The sequence below is a fragment of the Stenella coeruleoalba genome (assembly GCF_951394435.1).
Source record: "Stenella coeruleoalba genome assembly, chromosome: 6".
NCBI classification, from domain to species: Eukaryota; Metazoa; Chordata; class Mammalia; order Artiodactyla; family Delphinidae; genus Stenella; species Stenella coeruleoalba.
In genome coordinates, this window is record NC_137151.1 from 93,580,672 (window position 1) to 93,593,295 (window position 12,624).

Genomic DNA, 12,624 nt, shown 5'->3' on the forward strand with positions numbered 1-12,624 from the left:
GTTTTAAAGGTTATAATCTATTTATAGTTACTATAAAATATTGGCTATATTCTCCATATTGTATAATATATCCTTGTGCCACATATTTACTTTTTTTTTTTTTTTTTTCTCGGTACACGGGCCTCTCCCTGCTGTGGCCTCTCCCGTTGGGGAGCACAGGCTCCGGACGCGCAGGCTCAGCGGCCACGGCTCACGGGCCCAGCCACTCCGCGGCATGTGGGATCTTCCCGGACCGGGGCAAGAACCCGCGTCCCCTGCATCGGCAGGCAGACTCTCAACCACTGCGCCACCAGAGAAGCCCCACATATTTACTTTTTATTATACGACATCTCCCCTCACTTGCATGGCCACCTTTCACCTAAACCATAGCCTACTCTCTACCATCATCCATGGGAGACAGCTTCTCATCTTGCTACAAAAGAAAAAAATCTTTAAATCCAGCGCTGACTTTGTCTCCATTTGAAAGGCCTCCAGCTTCCCCACAGCGTTCTAAATTGACACACCCAAGAATCATCTGGCTGGGAGTTGAAGTGTGTTATTCCAGGTCAGCCGATGACTTACAAAGCTGGAATACCTACTCTCTCAATTAGGTATGAGAAGTACTCTCCTCAGAGGGAGTCAAAGGCCCACGGTGAATAAATACTATTATTAGCGCCTCCAAGCCTTGATGCCCCGGAGCGCCTCCAAGCCACCCTGGGCTTCCGGGCATCTCCAGACACGAATAAAGTCCCAATTCCTCCTCCTCTTCCTGGAAAGAAAAATACCACATTTCCATTTGTCCAATTCAACAAACATGTATTTAGTGTCTCTGTGATTCAGACCTGCTCAAAGTTCTCTGCAGGACTCAGAGATGAACAAGACCAGGCCCCTCCTCTGAGAGACTCACAGGAGAGCCTATCACCCCAGTATCTGTTTCCTATGGCTGCTGTAACAAAGTACCACAAGCTTGGTGGCTTAAATCAACAGATTTATTCTCTCACAGTTCTGGAGGCTAGAAGTTCAAACTACAGGTGTCAGCAAGGCCACGTTCCTTCTGAAGTCTCCTGGGAAGAATACTTCCTTGCCTCTTCCAGCTTATGGTGGCCTCCATCTTCGCGTGACCTTCTTATAAGGACACTAGCCAATGTCCTAGTGGGCCCACCCTAATCCACGATGACCTCATCTTAACTAATTACACCTGCAAAGACTCCATTTCCAAATAAAGTTACATTCTGAGGTTCTAGGTGGACATGAATTTGAGGTGTGGGAGGGGACACTATTCAACCCAGTACACCCTGTAAGAGGAAGTGCAGAGGAAGGAGTCATTGATCCTTCCCAGAGGGGAATGAGAAGCATTCAAGGAAATTTTCACAGAATAGAGACTTGGGGTGTGGGTCTGAAGGCTGGGGAGCAGGCCATGAAGAGAGAACGGCATCAGCAAGAGTACAGGTCAGGAAGGAGCAGCTGTCAGGCCAGACTTGGAAGCAAGGAGGGAAAAGACAGGGATGAATCTGGGAAAGTTCAAGAGACCAAATCCCAAAGGGCCTCGTATTGTGGTAAGGAGCCGGGCTTTCCCTTACACACAATGGGGAGTTTTCACCCACCTTGCCCAGTGGTGACCCCTTCTTCCCTCCATGATTCCATTCAGTTGTAATTTGGGGGAACGCTTCCCGGGCTCCCTAGAAGCAGCTGGATCTGTTCTCCCAGAGCCCCTTCCGCCACATCCATTATCTCACAGAACATTCCACACAGTAATGACTTGCTCTCCAGCCTGTCCCCCCACTATGCTGTGAGTTATTTGAGGAAGAACCACGTCTTACTCGTCTTTACATGTCGAGCTGAGCACAGGTTGGCATAACCTGTGCAAGCACTTACAAATGTTTAAGGAGCTGGTTGAGTGGTCAGCCAGAGGATTTAAGCAGAGGAATGACTTTCAAAGAGTTCATATCTACACCGATGGGTCCGTATTGATCACACATGATGTCAATGAACTGGGACAAGGTATTTACACCAAAATGCTACAGGTGAGAGAAATAAAATTCATCTCTCTATACATTGTTGACATGACAGACATTTGGCACTAATTTTAGAGTCAATGATGACTCCCTGTATGCAAACCCTAAGATCTTGACTATTTAGTTGAAAAACTTCTTACATATGAAATAGAATGGCTGAGGTGGTGGAAATCCTACACATGTGCAGATACTCCTGGAGCTTGGCCCAGGTTTATGGACAGAGATGGTTCTTAGTGAAAACACCATTGATGTGCCCCCAGAGCACTGTGGTGGGTACACCGTGCAGGCTTACCTAGAGTAGGCGTTTCTCAACTTTTCTGTTTTGAGACCAGTATGTATAATTTTTAAAGTTTGGACAATAACGTCAGGTGGCTAATGGATTGTTTTGAGAAGCAAGGACAAGTATTTCATCAACTGTCATCATCCTATAATTTTTAAAGGATATCTTAACACACACACATCTACCCAAAGTAGGAAGATATAATCCCAGGATAAAAAAAAAGAATAATGCTTTAAATTGAATAAATGTAACTTTATGACTAATTTACTAGGTTGTCATAGTGCACATCTGCAGCTTTTGACTATCCAGCCCCTTAGCTCCTTTGGAATACCCCTCCCACATTCCATATAGTTCTGAAAGACTCCTCAATTCTGGTACCTTTAACCTCATCCCCCTCCTGGCCCCAATGCCTGCCACAGATATATAGGCACAGGACCCTGGTCTGACCAATCATAGTTCCTGAACCCTGCTGGCTGCAGGGATTGGTCGAGGAAGAAGAAACAGGGCCAAGCAAGGCCAGTCAATGTCCTTTCCTGGAACTGATGTGTAGATGTTAGGAGAAAGGAACTATTTTTCCCTTGTGGTAGTTTAGCTACTATGCTATAGGCCAGTGGCTGTCAGAGGCAATTCTGTGCCATGATGAAACCTGTCTACCATTGAAAATGATGTGGCCATGGTAGAAAGAAAAGCAAATATGAGAGGCTGTGGGAGAATCCAGATGAGACCACAAAGCCCCTAGATACAGATATATGTGATACTAGCTCCTCCATCCTTCCCAGTGATGTGGACCAATAAATTCCTTTTGGATTTTCATCACCAAGAATTCATCAAATTGTCCTTTTTTTCTCTCATTTTGCATCTTTCTGGAGAAACTTAATCACTGAACAGTATTAGTCTGAAGATTGGCAAGTATGAACAGGTACATACCTGCAGACATCTAGAGAAAGTGTTTTTGCAAAAACTAAAACACAGTATCGGCCAAAACAGTGCTTTTTTCTTTTCCTTCCTTCCCTCCCTTTCTTTCTTTTTCATTTTTTCTTGATTAAATATCTTAATTTCCACATGTGTCTGCTAGAGAAATGGAAGGAAAAGCACAGAAAAGGAAAAAGTGAATAGCACATACTAGAGGAGTATAAGCAAGTGGGAACAAATAGAAGAAAAGAGGGAGGAAGCTAAAATTAAGGTGGGAATGAGGGCAAGAAAGAAGACAGGCCCCCAGGGTCCTTCCAAGTTCATCTGATAGCCAATACCAACACACTTAAGACCAAACTGAGTCAGTCAATCTACTCTCTGTCTCTCTTCCTGCCACTGCCACTAAGTAAATCTGAATAATCTCAACTTGGCCTATTCTCTACACATGTAAACTTTAGAAAAAAGGAAATCCTTAACATCCTAAATGCACTAAATTTGAATAGAAGAACTGCTGTGGGATATTACCAAGAAAACACTTTAAAAATTAGCACGAGGCCCTACTAAAAAGTGGTTTTAATTCTTTTTTTTTTTTTTTTTTTTTTTTTTGCAGTACGCGGGCCTCTCACTGTTGTGGCCTCTCCCGTTGCGGAGCACAGGCTCCGGACGCGCAGGCTCAGCAGCCATGGCTCACGGGCCCAGCCGCTCCGCAGCATGTGGGATCTTCCCGGACCAGGGCACGAACCCATGTCCCCTGCATCGGCAGGCGGACTCTCAACCACTGCGCCACCAGGAAAGCCTGGTTTTAATTCTTAAAAGACACATTATTCTAGGCTTTAAAGGATATTGTGGATGTACTAAAAATAGTAATTTTTTAATTAAGAAAAATAATGACTCAAGTCTTCATAGAAGTCCTTACCAGACTTGAAATTATTTCTTTTTCTCCTAAGTGGCCAGCCGTGAATTAAAAATACCCATGTCATACATGCACATCTGTGAAACAAGTACAGCCATGGAACCTAATACAATTGCTACAGCAGCATCCATTGGCTCAGATGTCAATGGCAGAGGCATACAGGTGCTTCCTCCTGTCTGTCTTTTCTGGGTGCTTTCTCCACATCTCTGGTTTTCTTAGCTGGATATAGTCACAGTGGTTGGATTCAGAGAAGTTATCTGTGTCACTGAACATAGGCTTGGGATCACCAAAATGCCAGGAGAGGGTGTTAGTTGGAGTAAGCTAAACTGAGGTGACAAACAGACCCAGAATATAATGGCTCCAACACAACAAAAGTTCTTTCTTGCACACAATCCAGAGGGAATATTCGGTCATTCGAGCACCCAGAGTGTGATGGCAATTCCTTCATCTTCAACACGTGGCTTTCAAGGTTGCCCTAAGCATCATCACTTGGGTGATTTGAAGGGAAAGAACATGGAGGCCAGACTTCGGAGGGATGCAAGTCACTTCCCCTCATCATCCATTAGCAGAACCAGTCTCAGGCCATGTCCAACAACAGGGGAGGTTGGGGAAATGTAGAGCAGTGGGAAACCATGGCCCAGCTACCATGGAAGAAGGGGAGAATGGATTTTGGTGAACAAATTTTCTGTGTCCCTGGGAGACACAGAACAAAGAAATCTGGGTACCAAGTAATGCAGACCTGTACAAGTTTCCCTTGATACAAACAAGTTCTTGCAGGCAGGTAGGCAGACAGAACCCCAGCCAGGTAGATATGGTGCAATTAAAGTGTCTGCATTAGTAGAGTTCCACCAGACTACTCATCCTTTTTCTTTGTACTTATTTTTCTAACTAATGTAAAAAAAGACTGCTAAATTTTCACTAGTTCAGAATAGAACCATGACTTCATATTCCTAATTCAGATATCTGACTGCATGTACTTTTGAAGTAATATCTATTTGTCATGTTTCTGTTATAAACTGTCCACTTTTTCCACTGGGACATTCTGAGGAGGCATATAGCCTCACTCCCAGGACACTGCACTTAGGCTACCAAGAGAAACCACTTTCAAATCCATCTTATCTTTGTGGAGACACCTCCTAGGGGCTCAAAAAACAGACTGTTTTTGCTCAGAACAAGGTGGGAATCCCCAAATTCATGAGATCCAATTTTAGGTAGAATCAAACACAAAATAGGAACTGCTCTGTGTGTATGGAAGTTGTCAGCCCAAACTAGGCATTAATCCATCTTCTAGGGTTTGGGGCTTCTATATCATGGATCATAAGCTCTGTGGGTCTAGGTTATCACAGAAACAAATTTAATTATTTTCTCACTTCACACTCAAAGCCATGGACTTCACTGCAGTAGTTTGATGACAGATGGATGAACAGACAAAAGACTGGACAGACAGTTGAACAATATTTCAGACCCAGAGGGATACTGGCATGTCACTGTTACAGACTAAAGAGCACAAATTTGAATGAAAATAGGATGTTTTGTTCCATAGATCTTAATGGCTGGAAAATACGAAAGAAGGTATAAATCCAAAATTTAGAAAAAAAAGAGAAGGAATTAAGAACATGAATATTCTTAGAAAGGGGATCTGAGAGTAGAAATTCAGCTGAGCCCATAGTTTCACAGGAAGTGAGTGAAGAAGGGAAAACACCCTCTATAACTGATACTCTCCTCATGATCAGGGGCTGTGTTGGTATCGTCTCTGCATTCCCAATGTGTCAGTATCAGGCACCCCAAAAGCATTCACTGACCTGATCAATTGTCAACCAATATTCTTTCAAATCCTAACCACCACGCTCTTCTCTAATGAGGATTCACTTCTTTACTCCTTCAAGAATGCTTGTCAGATTCTTCTGAAACACCTTGAGCCCATCATTAAGAAAACTCCAGAAGGTACCTGCAAAGACTGGGTAAGTGTTCCACTCTGTCTGTTACTACAAATGAGAAAGCAATCCAAACCTGTGCTGAAAGAGCTGTGGTAGTGCGCACACGCACCACGTAGAGTCAGACCTAGGAGTGGATTTCTGTGAAAGGGCAGGATCACCAGGTGATACAACTGCTCCATGATGTATCCCAGGTACGAGTGGAGAGAGAGCACAGGGAACTGCATCGCTGAGAGGAGGAACAGAAGTGTGTGAAGAATTACCAGAGGCCTTACCTCTTTTCTTTTTCTTTTTTTTTTTTTGCGGTTCGCGGGCCTCTCACTGTTGTGGCCTCTCCCGTTGCAGAGCACAGGCTCAGCGGCCATGGCTCACGGGCCCAGCCGCTCCGCAGCATGTGGGATCTTCCCGGACCGGGGCACGAATCCGTGTTCCCTGCATCGGCAGGCGGACTCTCAACCACTGCTCCACCAGCGAAGCCCACCTCTTTTCTTTCTTAAGTAAGAAAGAAAAGACTGAGCCTTCCTAAGCCATAAAAATGTGATATTTGGGGAGGGAGGTAGAAAACTAAAAAGCCTAATTGCTACTGAATATATCTCAAGGGAAAAGACTTGTTTAATCCAACTTTACAATGTTCTATATCTTATTTCGTTAGAACAATTATCTCACACTTGCACACACACTTACCAGAGTTCTAACACTTAGAAATGAAGCTCCAGATATCTTGTGAACTAAGCCCCTACACCACAGATGTGCAGCAAGATTCTATTGTACTTGCTTAATTTAGATTTCTGAATTCAATCAGAAGGAAATTGTTAGTGCACTAGCTGGGGAGAAAAAAATATTAGGATGGGTTCTATTATTGGTTACAAAGCACCAGTAACAATTGTCAGATGTCAATTCTGATATACAGAATATTTTCCTTCTCACCTATCAGATGGTATGTTTATTTTATTCTGACTAAATATGCCCATTCTGCACATAGAAACTGCTTTTGAACAAATAATCAGTCTTTCAGCCACTGGATACTCCAGGTAAAAATTACAATAATGCCTTGACTTGGCTAAGAAATTATGAGGCCATCAAATCACTCTGGGCCTCAGTTCCTTCAGTTGTAAAATAAGTTGGTTTTTTTTTTTTAATAAATTTTATTTTTATTTATTTATTATTTTTGGCTGTTTGGTCTTTGTTGCTGGGCGCAGGCTTTCTCTAGTTGCAACGAGGGGGTGCTACTCTTCATTCCGGTGTGCGGGCTTCTTATTACGGTGGCTTCTCTTGTTGCAGAGCACAGGCTCTAGGCGCGCGGGCTTCAGTAGTTGTGGCTCACGGGCTTCAGTAGTTGTGGTGCACGGGCTTAGTTGCTCCGCGGCATGTGGGATCTTCCAGGACCAGGGCTTGAACCCTTGTCCCCTGCATTGGCAGGCGGATTCTTAACCACTGCGTCACCAGGGAAGCCCATAAAATAAGTTTTTATTATGTGATCCTTAAGGTTCCTTCTAGGCCCCAAATTCCACGACTTTGAATAGGCCTTTGTGCTATGTCCAAAAAATATTAAATAATAAAAATACCCCTATTTGGTAAAAAAATAAATAAACATGACTTACGATGTCTAATCGTTATTTACTATTCTTTACTATGAGTAGTAATATCATTAGAAATAAGTTGCAACTCAATTTTACACATCTCCCTCCCTTTACCATAAAACTTTTCTATTTTGAAGCTCCTTGCTGGGCAAGAGAGATGGATAGGATGCTTAATTTAGACTTCTGAACTCAGTCAGAAGGAAATTGTTAGTGTATCAGCTGAGGAGAAAAAAATATTAGAATGGGTTCTATTGTTGGTAACAAAGCAAAAGAGTTGGAGGGATGGATAGGATGGATAGGACGGTCATCACCAGGCATCCTGGGTGCAGTGCCTGGCAGTGGGAGGCCCTCAGTAGATGCACGTTAATTAAATGAAGCACAAAGAGGGGAGCTGATTGTCAAACGCGGGAAGTGTATGACATTAGTTTTACAATCAAATGAAACAAGCCAACAAACCACACACACACACACACACACACACACACACACACACACACACACACACACGAGTATAGAAAATCCTCATGAAGAAAGGAGGTAAGGGCCAGCCCAGTGCCCTGTACGTAATAAGTTCCAAATTCCTGAGTTCAGTAATCCAAGAAGAGGGCAAATCAGCCCTCTAGCTGGGTCCATCTTCCATTAATAAACACATCGAGTTACCGGCCCTTTCTCACCAGCCCTGAATTACCACCAGTCCCCTATGAGTTTGGTTAGTGCAGTCTAGGGGGTCCCTCTGGGAACCCTAATAAAAATCAATTGAGGTTTTCAACGTGCAGATCTAAAAGTCAAACCTTAAACCCTCAAGGTGCAGACACCCTGTGAGGTCTGGACCGAAACAGTTTGTTGGCTTCTCTCTTTTTGGCATCCTAACTGCAGCACAAAGCATATCCTCTTTAAAAATGGAGGCAAATGTTAGTGTTGCTGTAAGTAGCTAGACTGTAAATATGGGTAACTTAAAAGCAGTCACAATGAACATCAATCAAATAAAATGCTGTCATTAAAACTTTGGTAAATTTAAAACAAATCAACATTGTTTGCACCCGCCCCCCAAGTTAAAGGGCTTTATTTCTTCCATCAGGGGCTACAAGGCCCTCATGGACCGGGAGAAAGGAAAAGGAGACCCTTTTTCCTACTATGTCTATGGAGTAACCTGTTCCAAGATTGAAAGTGACTGCCTGACCGGAGCTCACAAGGTAAGTTATTTGACAACTTTCCTCTTAGCAAGTAAAAACAACAACAAAATTATGTTTACACTAATAACCCAATTTCATTATGTAATACTTGTACAATAAGGACAAGATTCTTTCAATTCCATGGGAATGTCTAGAAATTCAGCTTTATCCTGAATTTCCACTCAAAAAGAAGTACAGAAGGAATTGCTCATGACAGCCTAAAATGCATTAAATATTTTATTCCATTGCAGACAGAATTACTTTCCAAAGTTTTTTTTTTTTTTTCAGAAAAGGGTCTATTCCTAAAGGAAGGTCAAGTTATCTATCTGACTAGGTAATTTAGTAAATTGTCTTGAGTAAAAGTTTTGAAAGCACATAGCAATGTGATATTCCCCCAAAGTCAATTAAACGAAAGGTACTACTGGTCCTAAAGAAATAGACTGGGGGAGAGGGGAGGGCAGGTAATTAAAATAATTTTTGTGTTTACTATTTAATTGAGCATCCAAAAAATACCCTTATTGGAGACAGGGAGTCATATTTAACCAAAAACTAATAACTTCCACCATAAAGGATAAACCCCAGGTACCATTCTAGAAACAGAGAGATTACAGAAACCTTAAATAGAATATAGTACAATCCAAGGTATAGGAAATTTACAGGATGTACCGATGACACATCTAAATTCCATACACTAATTCTTCTAATATCATCTTGAACCACCTTGCCCCAAAATAGAAATGGTCAGTCCATGTAAAAATGGGAAGGACTTTGCAAATACTGACCTATAAATTTTATCAAAATGTCTTTTATTGCCCCATTGTTGGTTAACTTGCCCACTGCTTAAATATTACATAAATAAGATAAAAATACAATAAATGAAGGGATGTCTGGAGAGCAGCTGCCCTCACTTTCCACTCAATTTTATCCTTAGGGCACATTAATATTATGTCTCCATTTTCATTCTAGATCATTGTGAAGAAGTAAACTCATGAAATTAGGATCACAGATTACTCACATGATTATTTTAAAACTTGTGTTTCTGGATGTTTTTCACATCCTGGCACACATAGACAATGATCATATTTGCACAGCACACTGCTGCAAACAAGGAAGCCATGTTGGCAGGTGACCAACCTGGGTGTCCTGCCCCAGGACCTCCGAAAGCCTGTGTCTGTATCTTGGCACCCCTGTAACCCATTTGAGGCTCTACACTAGGTGGGAAGCTGTTTTTAGAAACAACTAGTTGTCTGATCCTCCACCTTAAAGGAGGTGTTGCCAGATTTAGCAAGTAAAAATATAGGACTCCCAGTTAAATTTGAATTCCAGATAAACAACAAACAATTTTCTGGTATAAACATGCTCCATGCACTATATGGGACATACTTATTTTATCTGACAATTCCACCTGAGGGTCTTGGTAGAAATCCCTGAAGAAATGAACCTCATGGAGATCTTCCAGAATTTGGGGTGCCAGAAAAGTTAAGATTTGGTCTTCCCTGTGCCTTCCTTATTATAGCTTATGGTTCAGTCATTTCAGTATCACTTTGGTCCCTTGAAATAGTTCATTCTTTGAAAAGGCAAAACTGATTTTAAAGAGGAATCAGAGAAATAAAATGACAGGCCTTATTGCTGGTGGCTATTTGTGGTTGGTGAACTAAACCATCTGAAGGTTCAACTAGTGCACAGCCAACTCTTCCCATTTTCCAATACCTATAATGCAAAATACACCAGGTTTCAAGATGGAAATAAGTTGAAAACTCACTCTGGGGTGTGTCTAATCTCCTGCCCTATCCAGGTTGAGAATGGACGAAGGTTGGTCTCAGTGCCCATAGTAGGTTGTCTGAGAGGCCAATGGTTGAATCAAAAGAGAATTTCCCATTCAAAGGGCTAGAAAGTAGGAGCCCAGGTATTGGGCCTAAACAGTGAATGATGATGTTGGAACAAACACTGGACGTGGGGGAGAAGGAAAGCCCAGAGATATTCCTGAGATAGACCACAGCCATATACGGCTTTCTGTGGCTCCTTCACAGCCTGCGTGCACACGCCCAGTGACACAACAGAAGGGCCAGATTAGTGTGATTTTTCTCAGGGAAGGAAGTAAATTGGTCTCAACATTCGCCCTTAATACACCCAAGATCTTGCAAATCCCCAAATTCATACAAGCCGCTGTGACTACATGATTTCCTCAATAAAACGGCAATAATACCACCTACAGTGAACCATTATGAGGACTAGATGAGCTCATGATTATATTAGAATGAATCAAGGCTGAGAATCAGATGAACAGTCAGGCTCCATTATTTACTAAGAGACGCTCAAACACACCAACATGCCGTGGACTTTGGAGTCACCTGAGAGGAATCAAAACCACGAATGCAGAAGACCTTCTGGGGTCATTGACAGTCCTAGCACTAAATTTGAAGAGCTTAGCAGATGTCTCGTCACCTCTAATGTTGATGAGGTTCAATGCAGTGCTAATTAACCAGCCCGAGTCCTGGAATAAATTGGGGCCATTTAAGAAACCTTAAAATAGTATTTTTAATTCAAGTTCTCATGGTCAGGTAATTTTAACTTTGGCAGAAAATCAGAACAGACATCGTCATGGATGCATGTTGCAGTCAAAATCCGGCCACTGATATTCGGCAAGTAGGTGCTGGCCCAACCAAGATGGGTGCTGCTTCCTGAGAGCCACTGTGGGGTAGGTAAAGGCCTTCTAAAAAGCACATGATATCACAGAGCTTGACATTTTCCCCGCTTCAGGTTGAAGGTTTATTTATTCAGGGAATGGGCCTTTATACCACTGAAGAGGTGAAATACTCCCCAGAAGGTGTCCTGTGCTCTCGAGGTCCAGATGAGTACAGAATTCCAACCATCAGCGATGTCCCAGAGGAGCTTAATGTCTCCACGTTGCCATCATCACAAACCCCGCTAACTGTCTATTCATCCAAGGTAAGCATACAAACCTACTACTACACAATGTGATGGATCAGGTAGCTTGGTAAATGAAAGCAGGTGGACGAAATAAAAGATAGAGGTCAATGGTTATCAGGACCCAATCCCGATAAACTGTTACAATTTGGAGACAAATCACCTAGAGAAAAGTGAGAAGATAAATGATCTGCCCAATGGCAATCCTGGGATTTTATTTATTAATATTCTTTTTCACTGAAAACTCTAAAATTCAGCAAGAAGCTTTGATTTGATAGAATAACATTTTCACTTAAGACATTCTCACTTAAGAACCTGAAGACTGAAATATTAAATGGGATTGAAGGCACGATGCTACTGAAATCTTAGAAAGCAGCGGCAGCATGGACACAATCCCGGACTGAGGGCTCAGAAGACCTGGATTCCTGCCCAGCTCTACCAATTCCCTATGATGTTAAGCCAACCACTCACCTCTGAGGGGCCCAGAGTCCTCAGTCATACTGAGAAATGGATCTAAAGCAGCATTTCTCAACTGGGGGAGGGGGGATATTTGGCTCCCACAGGGAACAGCTACCAAATGTCTGGAGACATTTCTGGTTGTCACAACTGGGGGAAAATATTACTACTAGTGGGTAGAGGCCAGGGATGCTGCTAAACAGCCTTCGATGCACTAGACAGTCCCCAACAAGAAATTATCTGGCCCAAAATGTCAATACTGCCAGGAAACAAAGACACCAACCCTGAGTAATTGCTAAAATAGTGAAATTGTGAATTAAAGTAAAGGTCAGAATTTGTTTGCACTGCTGTATGCAGATTATGTGAAAACTACCCTTGGAGTAGAAACTTCATTTAGGTTTGAGATGCATTGTTAAATTTTTCTTTAAAATCTATTGTGTGACTTCTTACTAGGA

General features: G+C 42.4%; 1 protein-coding gene across 1 annotated transcript in view; it reads left to right on the forward strand.

The window, feature by feature from the left end:
* LOC307187665 (aldehyde oxidase 2-like) overlaps window positions 1–12,023 on the forward strand; it is a gene marked incomplete at its 5' end in the record, with an annotated part of 72,247 nt that extends 60,224 nt beyond the window's left edge. The window contains 7 exon segments of the mRNA XM_079924061.1: window positions 1,921–2,003; window positions 4,133–4,261; window positions 5,986–6,064; window positions 7,016–7,064; window positions 8,692–8,806; window positions 11,366–11,431; window positions 11,546–12,023. Of these exon segments, the coding sequence (XP_079780187.1) occupies window positions 1,921–2,003; window positions 4,133–4,261; window positions 5,986–6,064; window positions 7,016–7,064; window positions 8,692–8,806; window positions 11,366–11,431; window positions 11,546–11,767 (743 nt within the window). The 3' untranslated portion in view covers window positions 11,768–12,023.
* Window positions 12,024–12,624: the final 601 nt, after the last annotated feature.